This window comes from Nelumbo lutea, chromosome 5 (genome assembly GCF_056320005.1).
Source record: "Nelumbo lutea isolate HS-2025 chromosome 5, American lotus-T2T, whole genome shotgun sequence".
Taxonomy (NCBI): domain Eukaryota; kingdom Viridiplantae; phylum Streptophyta; class Magnoliopsida; order Proteales; family Nelumbonaceae; genus Nelumbo; species Nelumbo lutea.
In genome coordinates this window covers 85983125-86006155 of record NC_142688.1, presented here as the reverse complement: position 1 = coordinate 86006155, position 23031 = coordinate 85983125, and the positions used below count along the sequence as shown (strand labels likewise).

The following is a 23031-nucleotide window of genomic DNA, read 5'->3' as shown; positions in this document are numbered from 1 at the left end:
AGCTGTTTTTGTGTTATGAACAGTAGCCACACATTAAGGGCATTTTTGTCTTTGTAATTAATATTTTTTATGAGTATATAAGATAATGAGTGGGGTGTCCAGATCATTATTTGCTTCTCCCCATCTCTTCTTCTCTTCTCACTAAGATCTCTCTCTTTCTCTCTTCTTTCTCATTGTTCTAAAATCAGATTATTGTTTTTTTTTTCTTTTCTACTTGGTACCAGAGCAGTTTTTTGGGGATTTTTTAGTCTTCCATCATGCAGCCCTAGATCAGCCGACTACATGGTGCATTAAAGAGCTGATCAATGACTTCAAAAGTGCCTATTTCTTGGATTTTTTGGTGGATCTAGAACCCTTTGCGTCAGATCTTGGGTTGATCATTGAAATAAGGAAGAACAGGAGGAAGAAGAGTCCTAATTGCAATAGGACTCTTCAATATTGACCTAGGAAGGGGCACTTTGGATTTTTTGGACTTCTTGGTGATTTCTAAAGAGGGCAGTTCAAATTTTGCAGTTTTCTGAGGTCTCTCGGGGGAGTGGCAACCTGTTCTCCTCTTTCTACCTTTTTTTCCCACAGAGAAAGGAATCTTTGTGGAGAAAGGTTTCTAAGCTCCAAAAGGGTGGTTGAGGCCTCTAAAGGGGGTAAATCTATTTTTCCTAATCTTCAATAGATTTCCTAAGCTATTATGGGAATTATGGAGGGTAGTGGAGTTGAATACAAGACTACAGGTGAAATAGAACTAGGTAGATTAGGTCTTAGTGACCCTTTTAGGACAGGAACCATAACTACAGTTAAGTTGGATGGTACAATCTACTTGGAGTGGTCCCAATCAGAAAAAATGGCTATTGGTGCTTGGGGAAAATTGGGGCATGTCACCAGTGAAGAGAACAAGCCTGAGACTACCCACTGGGTACAAGAGAATTACATGGTGATTGACTTGGTTGTGCAATTCTATGTTTCCCCATATAAGCAAGAACTTTTTATGGGCTAAAACAGCTAAGGAGATCTGGGATGGAGTTGTAGAGATAGACTGTTTGGAGGTTGTGGTTTGGGAGAGTAGTAAGATGTGGCCACATATAAGAAACTGGTAGAGAAGAATATAGTGTTCAGGTTTCTAGCAGGACTCAACCCAGAGTATGACATTGCACAACAATGCATTCTCTCTTGTGATAATATAACTCTCTCTCGAGCATATGCCTTTGTGTCTGGAGAAGAAAGTAGGAGGAATGTGGTGATGAGAATTTTAAACCTTGAGCAGTCAACTATGGTCAGTATAGTGGAACCTAAGCCTAGTAGGGATAAGGGTGGTAGTGATGATAGGGAGGACAAGGAATTGATCTATGACTAATACCTAAGCATACTAGAGATACCTATTGGAAGCTTCACCCACACCTTGTACCAAGAAAGGGAATGCTAATATGGCAGTGGCTGGTGATTTATCTGAACCACCTACTATAGCTTCTTTAGAGTCACTTGCAGCAGTTGCAGTTACGGCCAGGTGTAAGTGGACTGCAAGGTGTGGGTGAAGCTAGTTATTCTACTTCATTTGCACATACAGTTAGTTCATATGCCACTACAAATTATGCCTCCACTACAAGTAAGGGGGGATGTGGCAAGAAGTATGATGGTGGGCTCTACAATAGAATGGTGTTGCAAAAAGGAAGAACAAACATATTGTGGATGTGGCAAGAAGTATGATGGTAGTCTCTACAATTCCAATAGTGGCAAGAAGTATGATGGTGGACTCTACAATTCCAGTTTAGTTTTGGGGTGATGCAGTTCTTGCAGTAGTCTTCTTGATTAATCGAGTACCCTCTAGTGTTCGTGTGTATTTTTCTGGCATGTAGGAAATCAAAAGGGATATTGTTGTTATGATCCAATGTCAAGGAGTCGGTATGTCACCATGGGTGTCACTTTCTTTGAGTCCACACCTTTCTTTTCAAGGAGTCTTTCTCAGGGGGAGTGTTTTAGGGGAGGAAATGAGCAACCCACACCACTTCCTGTTCTAGCTCTTTTGCTTACTCCAATGTCTAAACTTGTTCCACCTACTTTGCCTGCTCTACTACGTCCTATTACTTAGTTTTTTACACGTCAGCACCTACGACAACATAGAGAGATTAATTTCACAACAGAGGAACCTACGCCACTTCCCATTAGTTCATTAAGATTCTAGGTTCAACTGACACAGACCTAGGTATGCCTTTTCCTCCATTTGATGTTTCAGTTCCTGTTGATACTACCACCCTTGTTCCTAACACCATTGCAAATGACCTAGACCTTCCTATTGCACCCCAAAAGGGGAAGAAAAAATGGACAGCCCATTGTATCTCACATCATCTTTCTTAAAGTGGGTTCTCTCTCCTACTGATCCTTCCTTTCTTCTCTTGACTCTATGTCTATACCTAGGATTGTTAGTCAAGCTCTCTCCAAACCCGAGTGGAAGACTCCTGTGCAAGAGGAAATGGCAACTTTGATAAAATCAAACATGGGAAATTGTGAATTTACCTGATGGGAAGGAGACAATTGGTTGCAGATGGGTTTATACTATGAAATTTGGGGGTAATGGAAGCATAAAATGATACAAGGAAAGGTTGGTAACAAAAGGGTACACTCGGAATTATGGGATAGACTACTTGAAGACTTTTGCATCAATAGCCAAGTTGATTTCATTTTGGATCCTCTTATCTCTAGCAGCTACTTACTCTCGGCCTCTCTACCAACTTGATGTGAAGAATGCTTTTCTTAATAGAGATTTGCAGGAGGAGGTGTACATGGACCTTCTAGCTGGTTTTTGTAGTGATGTGACCAAAGGAAAGGTATGTAGATTGAAGAAATCCTTATATGATTTGAAACAATCACTCAAAGCTTGGTTTGACAGGTCTAGGAGTGCATTGGTTGTGTTTGCATATATTCAAACCCGGTTTGACCATACTTCATTTGTAAAGAGAAGGGGATCATTGGTGTTAGAGTTGATAGTGTATGTGGATGACATTATAGTCACAAGAAACGACCTGAGTGAAATGGATGCATTGAAGAAAAACTTATAGTTGGAGTTTGAGATTAAAGATCTTGGGGAGCTGAAGTATTTTCTGGGCATTGAGCTGGCAAGGTCCAAACATGGGATCTTCATTTCCTAGAGGAAGTATGTGTTGGACCTACTACAAGAGACCGAAAAAATTGGGATTAAACCAATTGATACACCCATTGACTAGAATCATAGAATTAATGATTCAGATGGTGAGCTAGTGAAGGATGTTCGGAGGTGATGAGGGGCATTTTGGTCCCCCCATACAAAGAGCGACACTTGGACGCTATCGATAGCACAGCACCAAGTCTACAGGCATGCTCGACGGGTTAACCCGGACCACCTCGCACGGATCATCAGGAAGACGGCCGAGCTGGGATGAGCTTGAGCAACCGATAATGCGAGCTCTCCCAAACCATTTCGCACGCCTTGCCCTCGAAGGCACCGCCATCGCGACCATGGGAGCAGCTCGCCAAACCGTGCGCCACAAGTCCCGCAAGCGACCTGCAACCACCGCGTGAATCTAGCAACTGACACGGTAACGTGCCTTATATTGTGGAAACAGCTTCGCTAAAGGCTGAGAGACGTTTCCCAAGGCACTAGAACCCCAAATAAACTATAAAAGGACTCCAAACCCAACCAAAAAGGTATGTGCACTAATATACTCTAGCTCTCTCACACTCTCAACAGATTTCAATACCACCTTTCTGACTTAAGCATCGGAGTGTTCTCCCTGGGTAAAACCTACCCGGGCACTCTCACCCTTCTCTCCTTGCAGCTCGCTTTCAGCTTCAACATGCAGGCATCAGCTTGGCCCTGCCAGATCGGAACCCCGTTCGAGCCAAGTCACCAGACATGATGGAGCGACCAGATTGCGCATCATCAGGAGGTATCAAAGATTGGTGGATCAGTTGTTATCTTTGTGCATGACAACACCAGATATCTCCTGTGCAGTTAGTGTGGTGAGTTAGTACATGCATGCCCCACGAGTTCAACACTACGAAGCCATTGGCAGGATTCTTGCCTTTTTGAAAGGACATCCAGGCAAAGGAACATTGTTTGCTGACCATGAACATTTGAAGCTAGAAGTTTGCACAAATGCTGATTGAGCAAGGTGCCTAAGTGATGGGAAATCTACATCAGGAGTGTGCACTCTTGTTGGATGTAATTTGATTTCATGGAAAAGTTTTAAGCAATCAGTTGTAGCCAGGTCAAGTGTAGAAGCTGAATACAGAGCTATGGCACATGGTGTTTTGGAGCTTCTCTGAGTTTGGCCCTTATTAGGAGAGATTGGAGTTGATATAGAAGAACCTATGATGTTCTACTGTGATAATCAAGCAGCAATTAACATTGCTCATAACCTAGTTTAGCATGATAGAACAAAGCATATAGAGGTGGATAGACATTTCATAAGAGAAAGGGTGACATCTAGAGAAGTGTGCCTATCATATGTTGCATCTGATTTACAACTAGCTGATATTCTCACAAAAGGAGTTGAAAGAAATAAGCTTGAATATGATCTATGCAAGTTAGGAATGTGTGACTGTGACATCTACTCCCAACTTGAGGAGTTTTGAAATTCAACAGTTTCATATGTTTTTCTTTTTTTTAATCATTAGTTGGTGTTATGGATCATTGGTTAGTTTTATAAAATTGGGCCCAAGGCCCATTAGTTTCTGTTTTTTTTTTTTTTTTGAGTTGTTTTTAGTTATGAACAGTAGCTGCTCCATTAATAGCATTTTAGTCTTTGTAATTAATCTTTTTTAAGAGTATATAAGGTACTGAGTGGGGTAGCCAGATCATTATTGGCTTCTCCCCATCTCTTCTTCTCCTCTCACTAAGATCTCTTTCTCTCATTTTTCTCACTGTTATTATTGTTTTTTTCTTTTCTACTCTAATGAAATTGAAGATAAATGAGTAAAACTTTCTCAACATTCTCCCTTAAGCTGGGCTAAAATACAAAGCATACACAGCTTGCCTAAATTAGAATCTAACTTAAATCTTTTCATTCCTTTAGTAAATATATCATATAACTGCATATTAAAGTAGCAAAAGGAAGACAGCTTGTTGCTCATTTCCCCTTTTAAATTAGCTTGATGCAAAGAATGCCTTTTTAAATGGAGATTTTCCTAGGTATGTACAGATCTTCCACCAGGTCTTCAGGAGCCTAGTTTGAGAAGCTAAATGAATTTGTTTATCATGCTAACCGTACCTTGTTTAATAAGAGAGAAAGGGATCCCTTGACTGCTTTAATTGTGTTTGTTTATATGGAATAACCACCCAAATTTTGCAGATTGAAACAACTTTCCTTCTGAATATGAAATTAAGAGTTCATTTGGAAAGAGTGTAAATACAAATATGTTCAGTGCAAAACCTTGTATATGCTGTTTCTAAACCTTGTATTTGTACTGTACATATTTGTATTTGTACTCTTACTAAACTGAGCCTAAGGCTTTGTTTGTTTGCACTGCAAATCTGAACTGAATACAAATGTTGCTCCCAGTTCAGTTTTGCATCTGTTTGTTTGTGATTATGATCTGGACACCTATCTGATATAAAATTTGTGCTTTTTGTCTCATTTGCACTCGTTGGCAGTGCAAAAAATTTGCACCATCTTCTACATTAATTTTCTGTCATATAAAATGGGAACCACATCATCTTGCTTATTACATCACTCCCAAACAAATAACCCTCCTACTACCTCTATTCTCTTTCATACAATGTAGGGACTACATCGTTTTACTTCCTATAATCACAAACAAATAAAACAAAGTCAAATCTGAAGTAAAGTAAACCAGGATTTACACTCTACCGTTTTGCACTTCCATGCATTTGCACCAATGAAAATGAAATTTGACCTAAAGAAGCCAAAATATATTGTAAGAAGCTGTAAAATGAAATTTGAATACCATAAGAAGCTGAAACACACCAAGGATAAATGCATATGTAGTTATTATACCAGATGGTGGAAACAAAGATGGTGAAGAGAAACCATCTATAGAGCAACCGACAGTCGTAAAAGCAGAGTTTGAGAGGTATAGAAGGCTCATCAATCTTTTGGAGACTATAGTTACAGCTTCCAACTCCTCAGGCAACACCTTTTCATCCGCCTTTGCTCACTCAGTATTTGTGATTCTATAAATAATACTACTATGTCAAGTAACCACAAAATCCCTTGGATTATAGATTCTGATGCTTCTAACCATATGACCAGCATGTCTAACCTATTTTGTTCATATCAACTCTTTTTTTAGCCATGAAAAAAATACCCTTGTTGATGGGTCCCTTACCCTTATCTCAGGCAAGTGGAACATCAGAGCCTCATACTCCCTTGCTTTATCCTTTATTCTTCATGTTCCTGAACTTAACACCAATCTTTTGTCTGTCAATAGTTTAACTAAATCTATGAATTGCAACATAACCTTTTTTCCCTACCCACTATTTTTTCAGTACCTGGACTCCAAAGGACAATTGGGAGTGGCCATGAGGCAAATGGAATATACTTGTTAGGGGTCATATCATTTACCCGGTATGGGGGGTTACAAATACTCTATTCTTTTTGTTGATGATTTTCCACGCTTTACTTGGATTTATCTCATGTGGTCCCAGGATGAAGTACCAACCGTTGTACAAACATTTTCATTATCCTTACCAAGTTTAATACTCATATCAAAATATTTTGCTCTGACAATGTTAAGGAATATTTTGGGAAGAATCTTTCATCCTACCTTGACACCTTTTGGGTTATTCATCAAAGTTCTTGTTCCTACACTTCACAACAAAAGGGAGTGATGTGGTTAAGGTTGTTAGAAGCCTTCTCCTTGCATCTCATGTTCCTGTGAAATTTTTGGGGAATGTTGTTCTTTTTGCTACATATTTGATAAGTTGTATGCCCTCTCGGGTTCTGGGTTTCTAGACCCCCTTTAGCCTCCTTTTCCTTGATGAGGACTTTTTCTCTCTTCCTCTTCAGTTTTCGTGTGTACTTGCTATGTTCATGTCTATAAACACCAAAGGCATAAGTTTGAACCTAAGGCTTGTAAGTGTGTTTTTCTAGGATATGCCCCCACACAGAAGGGATATTGTTGCTATGGTCCAGTTTATGGCACTCGCTTCATTTCTAGGGATATCACATTTGTAGAGTCTATCCCTTTATTTGGAACTTCTCCCAAGGGAGAGCATTCAGTTGAGCTATTTGCATTGTCCCCAACTATTCCTCTTCTTGTTCCCATTGAGTCCTCGGTTGAGTTGCTTACATCTCTTCCTTTTGGTTCTCCTTCACATGTTCCTACTCCTCCAGCTCACCCTCCTACTTTTATCTCCCATCCCATTGTTTAGAGGTGGTATCAAAGACAACAACTCAAGCATGAGCAAGTTGTTTCCACTCCTTTAATTAAGCCTCTTGCACCTCCCATCACTAATGAGATGATAGGTCAGCCCTCCTCTGTTCCCATTGATACCTTCCTAGACCTAGACCTTCCTATTGCCCTCATAAAAGGAAAACAGAAGTGTACAGCCCATTACTGAAGGGATAGGATATCCATCACATGGATGCTCAAAGATTGCGGAATAAGGGGATGATTTTCAAAAATTTTTCTCTCCCTTCAACTGGGAATCGCATTCCCTATTTAGAAAATCATATTTTCAAGGGTCATTCTTGAACCATAAACTGAACCAGATCTGAACCAAAAGGAGTAGGGAGGGATAATACCTGATACGGAGAGGCATTATCTCCCAATGGAGGTGTTCATGCCCAAAGTAGGATCAAAAATCTGCTCCCACTGAAGATGGCACAGTGCAGGGTGGAGCAGAATCAACAATGTTCTTCCAAAAGAACTTGACCCTTCGCAAGAATCAACTGGATGGCCTGTGAATACAACTTCAACCAATCTTTTCTCCAAAAGATTGGTGTCAAGATCAAATCTTCATTTCTCCCAAGAACTAGAGATCGAACTGCTGGAGGCGGCGGTTGCAGGAAGGATGCGGCAGGAGAGTATTCGCAGGGTGCAGAATTCTCTCTTCTTGTGATCTCAGCTCTGAAAACAACAGTGTGTTGGTTGCATGTCTAAAGGCTGCCGCCCCCTCCTCCTTTTATAATCTTAAAGGGATCAGCTCCTAATCCCATTAGGAGTTGCTAATCCAAATCATGTTTGGATAAAAAGTCCCTTTAAGTGATAAGGGATAACCCTTATCTTATCTGCAGATCAGATCAGCCATCTCCTGATCTAATTAGGAGGTTTCCAGATCTAAATCTTCTTTAGATCTTGGACTCTCTAAGTGGATAGGGTATGGGCCCAATCCTATCAGCTGATCCATCTCGGAATTCGCCCCTTTAAGTGACTAATCAAATTAACCTAGTTCGAATGGGCTTAAGGCCCATTTAAGGTTATGTATTCACTTAGTCTTCCAAACTGCTGCCCAGTTGGGCTTCCTTGTATGGCGTGGGACCCAAACATTGATCTACACATCAACCACATGGGTTTGGCTCAGCCTTTGTTACAAGGCCTGGCCGAATACACTGTTATGGACAGTGCACCCCCTGAAAACCATCTCATGGTCTCTATGGGCCCAACGCTTGCCCTAAGTGGTCCCTGGGCCAAGCCACCTTGTAACACCCAGGGACTATGGGCAAATGCAAGATTAGCCCATCAGGTATTATCCTCAATGGTCTTACACTTAACCTCTCAGCCCATAATGATCATACAATGCCCGACAAGAGAGGACCTCTCCCTCGGCTGCAAGGAACAGTGTTGCACTCAGTGCTTATATGGATCCCAGGAATTAAAACCTTTTGCAAATTATTTTGAAACCATAATATATATATTTTTATATCTCATATAAAATATATTTTGCAAAACAAATCTCAACGAGTGAAATCGGCTACCGGCAATCTTGGTTTCCATCAGTGAGAGTGCATCCCCGATCATTACCTTTGACCGACAAAGGGGCTGATCCTGTCACTATGATCACCCACTCAGATGAATTCTCAGATTGTCCCAACATACCCAATTTTTTACCCCACTAAGGATCTCACTGAATGGTATATCAAAGACAGCCCAATCCGACACCCAGTGCAGTATCATAATCGAGTCTAGGGGTCGGGTGTAACTTTCCAATTTTGCCCATCAATCTCCAAAGTCCAGGGCAATATTGGAAATCTGATCCAGTTCAAAGATTCAATTAATCCTACACTGTATGTGCCAAGGGTCTCACCCTGGCAGTTGAGACAGGCCACCCCAACCGACTTGGTGGCACCACAGTGTCAGCCTTGTCAGGATAGGTCTCCCCAGACCGACCCACTGGCTGTGAACATTCTAAACTAACACGAGTCTCATTAAGTGTCCAGTTTAAGGGTATTACACAGAAACATACCAAGGGAACAGTAGAAGTTCAGGACTGTTATCAGTCTTGAACTCTAATGGATTTCAGGATCGAAGATAAGAAGAAAGGTAAGAGGAAAGAAGAGGAAGAGGGAGGAGAAGTAGTCGAACACAACGGTTGAAAGGAGGAGCAGAAGCTTGATGTTCTGCCGCTGCCACTTTAATTAATATTTATAGGTTATGCTCATTACATGGAAAGACAGATCTGCCCTTAGTCTTTACATAACAAATAGAGCAAAAATAAGACTAAAATAAATAACAGAAACAACTGAATGACCAATAGCTAACCCTAGGCAAACTAGAACATCTTCTACCCTACGAACACAGTGGGACTGTAGTTGTGGGGCCCACATCAGTGTTCTCTACACTCCCCCTCAAGTTGGGAATAAATGTTTATCATTCCCAACTTGGATAGATCTGCCTCTAGCTTCTTCCGTGGTACAGCTTTGGTGAGGATATCTGCCAATTGCATATTGGAGGTGATGTATGGGAGACACACTTCTTGTGAGGAGACCCTCTCTCGTACAAAGTGTCGATCAACTTCAATATGTTTAGTCCTGTCATGTTGCACTGGGTTGTATGCTATATTAATTGCCGCTTGATTATCACAATACAGCATCAGGGGCTTCTCATACTCAATACCCAACTCCTCAAGTAGTGATCTCGGCCAAAGAATTTCAGCCACTCCATTAGCCATTGACCTATACTCAGCTTCAGCACTAGATCGAGAGACAACACTCTGTTTCTTACTCCTCCAAGAAACCAGGTTACCTCCCACAAGAGCACAATATCCAGAGGTAGACCTTCTGTCATCAACACTCCCAGCCCAATCGGCATCCGTATAGACTTCCACCTTCATGTGCTCATTGTTCTTGAACAGTATACCTCTACCCAGACATCTCTTCAAGTATGCTAGTATTCTTTCTGCTACTAGAAGGTGCATGGTTCTAGGAGAATGCATGTACTGACTGATAACACTAACGGCATAACTGATGTATGGTCGGGTGAGGCATAGATATAGGAGCTTTCCCACTAACCGCTGGAACATAACTTTGTCTTCAAGCAACTTCCCACTCTCTGCACTAATCCTGTGGTTCTGTTCAATGGGTGTATCTACAGGTTTGACACCTAGCTTTCTAGTTTCAGCCAAGAGATCTAAAATATATTTCCTCTGAGAGGCAAAGATCCCCTGTTTAGATCTAGCAACCTCAATACCCAAAAAATACCGTAGTGTACCCAGATCTTTCACCTCAAACTCTTGATGAAGGAGCTGTTTGAGGGACTCAATCTCATGGTTGTCATTTCTTGTCACCACAATATCATCAACATAAACTACAAGTAGTGTTAGTGACGACTCCACCCTCTTGATGAACAGTGTATGATCTGACTGGGCCTGTACATAACCAAACTTCCCAATGGCTAGTCTGAATCTGTCGAACCAAGCTCTAGGTGACTACTTCAAACCATACAATGCCTTATTGAGCCGGCAGACCTTCTTACCTGCCTCTGTATCATAGAATCCAGGAGGCAACTGCATATAAACCTCTTCGTGCAAGTCCCCATTCAGGAGGCATTCTTAACATCCATTTGGTACAAAGGACAAGTGTAGCTTGCTGCAAGAGATAATAGAACCCGAATGGTGGTCATCTTGGCTAACGGGGCAAATATCTCCAAGTAATCTATACCATAGGTTTGAGTGAACCCTTTTGCAACTAGTCGAGCTTTGTACCTCTCAATGGAACCATCCACATTGTGCTTCACAGTAAATACTCACCTGCATCCAACTGGTTTCTTTCCTTTGGGACAGGGCATCCATTTCAACTTGCATTGCACCTCTCCACTCCGGGACTGATAGGGCTTCTTGCACTGTTCTCGGAATAGGGACATCAGCAACGGAGGTGAGATAGGACCTGTAGGAGGGAGATAGGTGATCATAGGACAAAAGCTAGGAGATGCAGTGGGCTGTAGATGTGGTGCAATGCCGTTTTCCTTTACAGAGGGCAATGGGAAGGTCAAGGTCATCTGCAGAGGGTGAGGTAGCAACAATGCAAGGAGTCTCTGTGGGCCCTGGGACTGTAATATCTGGACTTGGAGCCGCATAAGAGATTGGAGTGGGCTGGGATTGCTGATGATCGGGAGCAACCTGCCTGCATCGCCTGTGATAGACTCTCAACTCCCAATCCCTTTGACCACCCTCTCTACAACAGCCCTCATCACCAACTGGAATAGGTAAGGGAACAGCCCCAAAGGTATTAACCATGTCGTCACTGCACTCCCCTGAAGAAAAGGACTCAAATCTCCACGCTCACTACTCTCCCCCTGAGAGACCCGAGAATAGTAGGGTGTCTCCTCAAAGAAAGTGACATCCATGGATACAAACTTCTTCCCTGAGACAGGATCATAACAACAATAACCCTTTTGAGTTTGTGCATAAGCAAGAAAGATGCATTTTGAGGCCTTGGGTTCAAACTTGGAGTGATGGGAACCGAGAAGTTGAACAAAACAGGTACAACCAAATGTCTTTAGGGGAATAGTGAACAACTCCTCATTGGGGTATAGAAGGGAAAAAGGAGGTTTCATATCAAAAACCCGAGAAGGAATCCGATTAATAAGATATACCGCCGTAAGGATAGCATCACCCCATAAGCGAATAGGGACATTGGAGGTAAACATAATACTTCTAGCCACCTCCAAAATGTGCCTATTCTTCCTCTCTGCAACCCCATTCTGCTGAGGTGTATGAGGACACGTGCTCTGGTGGATAACCCCATGATTAAGGAGGTACGATGCCAATGGCTTAGCAAAGTATTCCTTTGCATTATCAAATCTAAGCACTTTTATCCTGGCATCAAACTGGGTTAAGATCATTTGGTGGAAGTTTTGGGTCAGGGCAGGCACCTCATCTCGTGATCGCATAAGATAAACTCAAGAAAACCGGGTGTGGTCATCAACAAATAAGAAAAAATACCTATACCCACCCATAGAAGGAATGTGATATGGCCCCCAAACATCAGTATGCGCAATATCAAAAAAACTATTACTCCTTTTATTACTCAATGAATAAGAGTTTCTACAATGTTTAGCAAACTCACAACTTTCACACTTCAACTGAGATGACTCAACAGACTCAAACAAAGTAGGAAACAGACTCTTCAAGGACCGAAAAGATAAATGACCCAATCGGTTATGCCAAAGCATAACCAGACTCACAACCTGAGAAACAAGTAACTTCTTATCCACTGACTCCTCCCGATGAGAACTCTCCCCGAGCAGATAGATCCCATTCGTCTCACAGCCTGTCCCAATCACCTTCTTCGTCTCCAGGTCCTGAAAAACACATCGGTCAGGAAAGAAAGTTACTAAGCAGTTCAAATGTTTGGTAATACTACTAACGGAAAGGAGGTTAGTATCCAGTTTAGGAACATGCAAAATAGAGGACAAGGATATAATATCCGACAGTTTGATGTCACCCTTGCCAGAAATAGGGACAAGAGAGCCATCAGCTATAGATACTTTATCCCCACTAGAAGATAGGTGATAAGTAGTAAACAAAGAGGGCAAGCTAGTCATATGGTCGGATGCACTTGAATCTATTACCCAACACGGTTCAGTAGTACCTGGAGCGGAGGCATGTTAGGCTGAGGCTCGAGTACCTGAGTGTGCAAAGGTCGATGTGGCCGGAGCTGATGATGACTACGGTAACTGAGTTGAACTGCCAACTTCCGTCTCCAATTGTATTAGAGCAGCCCGAACTGCAGCTAAGGTCTCTAATGGTGTGCCTCTCGTGCCAGATGAGGATGTTGAATCAGTAGTCATAGCCACATGAGCATTACCCTTTTTATTTCTCAACTTTGCCGGAACCAAATGTGGATGCAGCTTCCAACATGTTTCTTTTGTGTGTTTAGGTTTCTTGCAATGCTCACACACCACATCCCTTTTATCTTCCTTCTTTTTGTCCCTCTCTGAATCACCCTCTGTTTTGGGTTTGACAGCTACCAAGGCAGGTGTAAGCGGCTGAGGTTGCATCATGACTTTTCTCCTGGTCTCTTCACTGTGCACTAAGGAGTATGCCTGAGAGAGGGTCACACTATCTCTGGTCAAAATCTGCTGCCTCACAATATCATATTCTGAATTCAGTCCTGCCAGTAACTCAAACACTCTGTTTGTCTCGATGTGCTTTCTATGTATCTGAGCATCTTTGGGACTCTCCCACTCAAGAGCCTCTAAGTGATCAATCTCATGCCATAGGGACTTCAAGGTAGAGAAGTAGACCAACACCGGTTTCTCTCCTTGTTTAAGGGAATTCACCTCACATTTCAACTCATATGCTCTGGCAACATTAAGGGGTTGGGAGTAAGTCTCTTTCATCACATTCCATATCTCCTTGGTTGTCTTTGCCCATAAGTAATTTCGGCTGATATGGGGCTGCATAGAATTACAGAGCCATGTCATAACCAAGTAGTTTTCTTGGACCCACTTGTTATACATAGGGTCTCCCTTGGAAGGTTCTGCCACATCTCCCAAGAGATACCCTACTTTGCCCCTTCCCCCAAGAGCCATCATGGCTGATTGGGCCCATTCCAAATAGTTTGATCCATCAAACTTTACGGTTGTAATCTGAAAACTTGTCTCAGAACCACCACCATAACTGTTGTTCCCAAAACTGCCTTCTGCCTGATTCTTAAGCTCCATTTCGGTCAAGAACCAGAATTCTCAAAATTATGGTTACTACAGTCAAAACCAGCACTAGGATTCCCAACCACAGTCACAAAACCAGTATAGAACCAATCTGTACTCACGGTAGATGTGCATGAAACATGTATAAGACTGATCTGAAATCAATAACCACACACAACAGCAACAGTCCGAACTGTTTTCACCCCTTTAGAAGTGTTCAAAACCCCAAAAGAAAACTGAAAAACAGTTTGAAGAGCAATCTAATATGCTGAAGCTAATATGAGGTTATAATCAGTCCTAAGAGCCGTACGGATAAGGTTTGTATTAGGGTTAATATGAAACCCTAAAACTGATCAATGTTGAGGAGAACTATTAGGGTTTGCCGCAGAGATAAGACAAAACCCTAGAGTGGTTCGGCCACCCTTGCTGGATAGGTCCAACCTATCTTTTCTGATGTTACTTCTCTCAGAAAATAAAAGACTTACAATAGGATGTAGTTCGCTGCCTACCAAGGTTACCCGAACCCTAGCCTTCTCTGATTATTCCTAATCACCAACTTGCTGTAACTGTGGCACTTCTTCAAACAGCTGCTAATCCTCTAGAGATCTCCAAGAATCAGTCAACGAACTCTGTTTTCTCAGCTTCCAGCCTTAGATGGTTCTCATGTGGTCGGCTGGACTAGACTCACATGAGACGCCCTAGCTCTGATACCAAGTAGAAGTTCAGGACTGTTATCAGTCTTGAACTCTAATGGATTTCAGGATCGAAGATAAGAAGGTAAGAGGAAAGAAGAGGAAGAGGGAGGAGAAGCAGTCGAACACAAGGGTTGAAAGGAGGAGCAGAAGCTTGATGTTCTGCCGCCGCCACTTCAATTAATATTTATAGGTTATGCTCATTACATGGAAAGGACAGACCTACCCTTAGTCTTTACATAACAAATAGAGCAAAAATAAGACTAAAATAAATAACAACTGAAATAACTAAATAACCAATAGCTAACCCTAGGCAAACTAGAACATCTTCTACCCTACGAATATAGTGGGACCATAGCTGTGGGGCCCACATCAGTGTTCTCTATAGGAACATGAATCAAATATGCACTTTTATTCATTTACAATAAACTCATAAAGTACATCATCTTGATTGAAGCTAAGGGCATACAAAACTGTCTAACAATTACATCTACAAACACTAGTCCTAAAGGCTTCTTTCTCCGACCTATTATTTCCTTCCTAGCCTTTGTTTCTACATAAGCAATCCCTAAACCTGTTCGAAAATCCTTATCCAAATCAGAATGGAGGGATGCTATTATGACTGAGATAGATGCTTTACATAAGAACAATACCTAGGAAATTTTGGATTTGCTAGAGGGGAAGGAACCAATTGGTTGTAAATGGGTATTCACTATTAAGTACCATGCTAATGGCACTACTAAGAGGTTTAAGGCTCGTTTGGTTGCTAAAGGTTACGCTTAGATGTATGGTATTGATTACTTGGCGACCTTTGCTCCTGTGGCTAAAATGATATCAGTTCAGGTTCTGTTATCCATGGTTGCTAGTTTTGGTTGGGCACTGTATCAATTTGATGCCAAAAATGCCTTCTTAAATGGATCTATATGAGGAGGTTTATATGTCTTTGCCTTTAGGAGAAGATGTGTAAATTGAAGTGATAGCTATGATTATAACCCTAGCAAGTGCAATAGTTATCAAGTAGTATAAAAATATCGTTCCCACGAGGATTTAACAAAATAAGTATTAGAACTACAGCCTTCCCTAATTATTTGGACAATCGAATTTCAGATTTAAGAGTAAAAGCTACTGAAAAACAGAAAAAGAAAACAAGAGCAAGAGTATCAATATTGAAGTATGCAACGATTGATTGAATTCGCTAGGACCTTTGGTCCGCCTAACCATTCCAATGAATAGCAATAGATGAAATTATCCAAGATAATTTGTCATTCCCATAAGCTGAAGTTTTTCCAATTTTATTCAATATTCTTTCTCAAGATATATCAAAACTACTTCTATCAGGTAACCCCTCGACCTCTCAACTAGAGTTCTCAAGATAGAAATGCATTAAGTTCAAGGAAAAACTATTACATTCAGATGAATCATGTGTATACACCCCTATATACCATTCAATTCACTCCATGAATTATTTGGTCTGCTATATGAATTCCTCTCTCGATTCATTAACATAAATCCAATCAATTAAGAGATAGTTACTCCTAATAGCATTAACCAAGATAACTCATAGGCTATATGGAAATCACGATCTTGGAAAAATCAGAATAAAAATATATTCATTGTTATGATTAGGCTTTCCACAGCCCTAGCTATAAATAAATCAGTTCATACTAGAGGAAATAAAGCAAACAAAAGGAAAGAAAGAACTCATGGTGTCACCCTTGGAGCTGAGATTTCCTCTTTTCCTTGCCGCCACCTCCTTCTTGAAGTCTTCTTGCTTGATAGATTGGTTGCTTCTCTCCTTCCTTCCCCCCCTCTCTAGTCCGCCCCCCATCCCTTTATATAGCTTAAAGGGGAGGGGGTGGTCTCCAACTCCTTCGTGGAGTTTATCTTTCAAAAATAGTAAGTCCTAGTCTAATCCTACTCTTATCTCTTTATCTAGTGAACTCAGTCTCTTTATCTTTCTAGGATTACATCACAAATTTAAATCTGGTAGGACTCTTCTCAGTTTCTTGTTCTTGCATTCGTATTAGGCTTCCTCTGCGAATTCGGCAGCTGCAAGGCTTTTCTGCAAGTTGGGCTTCAGCTGCGAATTGGGCCTTCCTACGAATTTGCCTCAACTTCGGGCCCGGATTTGACTTCGATGCAGGCCGAATCTGCGAAAGCCCAAAACATGAAAGTTGTAGCTTTTTCTCTTATCTTTCCAATGAGTCTTGAATTAGCCCAATCGGATCTCGGATACGAGAGGTAGGGCCAGATTACTGAATGGTGCCGAAACTGTGAAAAATCATCCGATTTGCCTTGCTTTTCTCCCGATGCCTTCTTTCATGCCCTGAACCATAAATCAAGAAATATGAGTCCAAATAAGTACTAATTCAGTATAAAATACTGAATATTTGGGGATAAAAATATGATAAATTTTATTCTCATCATGAAGAAGTCCCTTTATGGCCTCAAACAGTCTCCTAGGTTGTGGTTTGAGATATTTGGGCTGCTCTTGTTACCTTTGGATACACACAGACTCAGTTTGACCATACCCTCTTTGGTAATAGGAGAGACTCTTTGGTGACCTTTCTCATTGTCTATTTGGATGATATTGTGGTTACTAGTGATGATACACAGGAAGTACTTAGCCTAAAGAAGTTTCTTAGCACTGAGTTTGAAATCAAGAGTTGGGGGAATTTAGATATTTTTTGGGAATTGAAGTTGCTCAATCCAAGGAAGGCTTCTTTATTTCTCAATGCAAGTATGTCATTGATCTCCTTGTTGAGACTAACAAACTTGGTGCTAAATCAGCTTCTACACCTATAGACTTAAATCACAAGCTCTTGGCCACTAATGGTGAACTATTGGTTGATAAGGGAGTGTTCTAGAGACTGCTTGGGAAGTTGTTGTATCTCTGTATGACTCGACCCAATATTTCCTATGCAATGAGTATCATTAGCCGGTTCATGCATTCTCCTAGAGACACAATATGGCAACTATTGAGAAGATCTTGTGTTACCTGAAAGGTAATCTAGGGAAGGGTATTCTTTTTGCTAAACATGGACATATAAAACTAGAGGCACACACTTATGTAAATTGGGTCGGATGTATTGATGATAGGAGATCTACCTTAAGTTACTGTACTATGGTGGCAAGGAACATTGTTTCATGGAGTAAGTAGCAATCCGTGGTGGTTAGATCTTCTACTAAGGCAAAGTATATGGCAATGGCCAATGGAGTTTCAAAATTATTATGGCTTAGTTCACTTTTGGAGGAACTAGGTATTGATTATGAGAAGCCAATGATGATGTATTGTGACAACCAAGCAGCCATTAACATTGCACATAATCCCATCCAGCATGATAGAACAAAGCACATTGAGGTTGATAAAGATTTTATATGGGGGAGAGTTGCTTCAAGGGAAGTTTGCTTGTCATTTATTGCTTCTGAAGAATAGTTAGCTGATATTTTGACGAAAAGAGTTCCAAAAGGAAAGCTAATATATTATATAAGCAATCTGGGCATGATTGACATCTATGCTCAGCTTGAGGGGGAGTGTATAGAGACTAGGCCAAATCAGCCCTAGTGTTCTCTTATTTTCTTATTAGATGTTTCTATGTTAATGGGCCCGTTAACTATTTTTGCTCCTTTTTATGTTTGCTTATGAGCTAGCCGCCCCATTAAGGGCATTATTGCAATTGTATCATAAAGGTTAAGTTAATAGATGTGATTAGGAGTAAGGGGAGAGATTAGATTCTTCTCCTCCCTTCTTCCATCCGAGAGATTAGATTGAACTCCCTTCTCCTCCCTTCTTCCATCCTCTTCTTCTTCTACTTCTGATTTCTGCTACTTCTTCTTATCTTTAATTCCAGTTCTCTTTTGTTATTTCTTATTGGACTAAATCACATCTCCAATGATTTAACAAAGAAGGTTATGGAAAGCAGTGTTTTATGTTGCTTTAAGATCCTTCTCTAGCTATGTTTGTTGCATCCACTCTACAGTCGAAGTGTGTTGAAATAGCTGTGGGAATACCTATTCCTTTTGTCATTGGGGCATATGAACTTTTAATCCTCGAGTTCTTCAAAACTCGATGACAAGTTCTTTTGAACTGGGGAAGAATGATGCAGGAGCTGAAGAGTTATTGAATAAGAATTATAAGAGTTATTGAGTCTTTGAATTGAAATAGCATAATAGACTTTTGTTTCTTAGTCCTACTAGGATTTTCTTATGAGTCTATAGTTTTGTTTTAAGTCCTACTAGGATTCATAAGAGTCTACAGTCTATAACTGTGTATGGACGTTTTACACAAGGATCAATAAAGTTTGTCAAGTTTTCTTGAGCTTATGCTAATTATGGTGAGTGATTCCTATACCCTAGAGTGATTCTAGGCACCTCATGAGTGATCCTAGGCATTCTCTCTCTATTTTCTTTCTTCTTTAATAAGGCATTACAGCCATCAACGGCCATAAACCTCTGATCAAGGAAGGTCATTCAACATTCGCAAAGAGCTGGAAGTGAGCTGATCCTACATCAGTAGTAAATTGTAAATCACATGGCCCTAGACAATTGTACATCCTTATAATTAATAAAATTGTCTGGTTACTCACAAGAAAAATCACATGGCCCTAGACAATGGAATGGCAAAGAATGATACAAGGAATCCTTCCAATTCCTATTTTTATTTTGGTGGGGGAGGGGAAGTTGGGGATTAGAGGGCAAGGGATTTGACATACAAGTGTCCTTGTTATGGTCAGATAGGTATACAATAGATCAAAGTAATCCACTTGAGTTGGTCTAGTTCCCTTTAGTATCTACATCTAAAAAGTATAATACTATGAGTCTATGACTACCACATAGCAGCATTCTGTGCAAACCTCACAGTATGGTTTCATACAGAACTACTTTGTAACAAATGCCAGGTTTGATTGGACGGTGACCAAACTTTATGCATTATTAACTCTATGAAAGATAATTTTTTTTTCTTTTTTGAGAAAAGATAACAGATTTCATTAGATCAAAAAAAGAGGGAGGGATGTACATGAGGAGATGTACAAAGCCTTGTCAACAAAACAGAAGACAAAGCCCACCACAATGGCAAAGTATGATCACTACACAAAAAATCCCTTCCCAGCCCAGATTTAGCTAGATTATCAGCCACATGATTTAATTCTCTAGGAATCCTCCTGAAGCTGCATTGCAAGTAGGAGGCCAGCTCCCTGTTTTCTAACAGCAAATGAGATAGTTTCCACTGGTCCAAAGTCTGTCCTGAAGCCCAACTTATAACATTCCTTGAATCTCCTTCGACTGCAATGAGACAGAACTGATGAGATTTGGAAATTCTGAGGCCCTCCAAGAGGGCCCTAGCCTCTACTTCTGACGCATCAGCTGCCTTTGCAGGGCCACTGAAGGCCCAAGTCACATCTCCATTCACTCTTCTGATCAAGCCTCCTATTCCAGCATTTGGGCTGTTCTCTGCAGACCTCCTAAAGCTGCCATTAAAATTCAGAATGAGTTCACAATCTTGTCTTTGGGTGATTTTCAGGGGAGGCTGAGGATGAAAACGAGAGGTTGACAGAAGGGCTGTCCAATCTCTTTGAATGTCATTCCGACTGATGCCCTCAAACACTTTACTATTCACCATCCAGCTGCTAATGCTGGCTAGGATACGATCTCTAAGAGTCTCCAAGGAGGAGTAACTCTCATCAAATAATCTCCTATTTCTTTCCTCCCAGATATTCCACAAAATGGCATGTACAATTACTTTCCAGAAACAGTTTTCTCTCTTGCCTGAAGTCAACTTTAGACCTTGCCAAGAGTTGATAAACTCTATGGCAGAGTGGTTTCCTTGAAATCTCTTTTGGAGGTTGTCATAGGTATTCAGCTTTGAGCAAGAAGCCTCCCAGACGATAAAAGAGACTCTAGGGGGAACTGTGGGGAGCCGAATATTTTTGCCCAGAAAGGTGGGGGGGATGGGGTGGTGGTTAAGTGCTGAAAGAAGGAAGAGGTAGTGAAGGAACCATGTGGAGTCAAGGACCAAATAAGTTTGTCCTCAGTGGAGGGTGAGATCAAAACTTCTGAGAGAAGGGAGAGTAAGGAGGTTCTGTAATATGATGGGAATAAGCTTGTCCTCATGATTCTATATTTTCTTCTGAAAATCCTTGAGTTCCATTTTAACTTATGGTTTTTGACGGGAATAAAATTTACCTTGTATAATGGCTTTTAGTCATCTCATCAGCTTCTGTAATATGATGCATTAGAAAATCAGTTTCGTCTCCTGTATTAGTGCTATATGTATGATATTTTGGTTTATGGATTACCTTTTGTAATGCATGGATTGTATGATCTGCTTCTCAACTACATGGATTTGGCATCTTTTTTGGCAGGATATTGGATTTCGTGTGGAATATATTAATCCATCGGGAGAAAAAACCGTAAGTGGCTCTGCACAATATGTCAGTACCATATGTTCCACCTTTAATTCAACACTTTATGTTTGCCTTAATCATTTTTCTGGCTTGTAGAACTCTTGGTTTTGCATTAATCTTCATGCTATATGGTAAGTTATGCCATTTGCATTAATAACTCCTCTTGTTGTGCTTATTTCTTTGCATTGGTTTGTTATCCTACAGATGATCTTACCCTACAGACGTTATGAATCTGACCAAGTGAGTCAGTGCTTTTATGTTGCCAATTAGTGATTACTCCACTATGCCATGTTGGTCCTAAATTGTCACTGTGGATTACCTTAACAGGGTAACTTCTGCACATGTATGGCTGGATGCTACAAACTCATCTGGGATAATTCCTATTCAACCTTCTTCAAAAAGGTAGGGAAACATAAAACATGGCATGTGATTGTGCATTTGTGCATATTTCTTTTCATATTCGGTGTTACAGTTTTAATGCTGGCTGCCAACCTGAGAAAATCCTTCAATGTAGGACTGATGTGTTCCATGGCTGGACTAATAACAAATTTGAGGGAAATTGAAAAATAAGTGATGATGGAGGGGATAGAGAGAGGTCTAGAGGACAGGGTATTAGGGTTTGTCTAGGGTATGTTGCTGTATGAAGTGAATAGATTCTAGAGAAAGAAAACAAAGAAATTTCAATGTCTCAAGATTGATATGGAATTTCTTCAAGCCGTTTGAAAGGGTTTTTAGTGAAAATTTGTGAAAATGGGATGAAAAAAGACCCCTTAGATATGGGGTGGGGTGGGGTGGGGGTGGGGGGGCTGAATCAGTATCACAAGTTTTGATAGGAAAGATTTAGAGAGACAAGTTTCTCTCTCTAGAAAGGTGTATGAATGTTGAGAATTGAAGGGAATGGAGAAGAGAATTACCAGGGATCAAATTCAGTCCTTTAATTGATGTTGAATGATGGTTTCTGATGCCTTTTCCAAGGTATTTGATTGCTGTGAGTGGCTGAGCTCAAACTTTGAGAGGTAAGAGGAAAGAGAGAGAAATAAAAGCCTAGGAATCACTCCTAGTGTTCTTAGAATCACTCTAGGGCTGTGGGAATCACTCACCACAAGTCACACAAGCAGAAAATAAAGTTCAATATTCATTGCCCACTGTCCAATACCAATATGATATGTCCGATACAGAATCATCTTATCAATATTTTAAACCTTGCAAGGCATATACAAAGAGAAGCAAGCATAAAAGCCTAGACCAAACCTCAAAAGAGGCCTAGACCCAATCCCAAGGTGAAACATGCCTAGGCCCAAAAACAGAAAAGAGCAGAGAAACTAAAACCAAAACCTCAAAAAAGGCCTAGACCAAACCCCACTTAAAAACAAGACTAGGCCCAGCTTGAAAAACCACAAAACAAAAACCCAAAAAGCAGAATTAGACCAGAAACAAAAGAGGATCCACAAAAGACCCTCACAAATTAACCAGAGACCACCGGTCTTGCTCAAATCTCTTCTACCTCTCCCTCTGGTACATTACAAGCCTCTAGAGCCGATGCTTTGTGAGCCTCTGGAGTTGGGTTTGGCTACCACCAAGTCATAAAAATCCACGAGATTGTTGGATCTTCTGCAACCTGAAAGGTAATCCAAACTGCTAGTGGACCAATCTGAGCCATGAATGTCTGAGACTCTGAATCAGAGTCATCTTCCGAGCTAGAGCTCTGTGCTACCATCAGTGCACTTTCGTCATATCTCAACCACTCGCAGACCTGCTCCTCTTGACCATCAGCAAGTCACCCCAAGAAATTTGTCAAAGCTAATTGCTTGATCAACACAACAATCTAAGCTGTTAGGATGCGGAGATGAACACCC

At 40.9% G+C, this 23031-nt stretch overlaps 1 protein-coding gene across 2 annotated transcripts in view; it reads left to right on the top strand.

The window, feature by feature from the left end:
- LOC148853257 (retinal-binding protein) overlaps window positions 1–23031 on the top strand; it is a 139278-nt gene that overhangs the window by 114112 nt on the left and 2135 nt on the right. For both annotated transcript variants that reach the window (XM_088945250.1, XM_088945249.1), the window contains 3 exons: window positions 21134–21181; window positions 21380–21415; window positions 21503–21577. In XM_088945250.1, the coding sequence (XP_088801376.1) occupies window positions 21134–21181; window positions 21380–21415; window positions 21503–21577 (159 nt within the window). The remainder of the gene's footprint in view (window positions 1–21133; window positions 21182–21379; window positions 21416–21502; window positions 21578–23031) is intronic.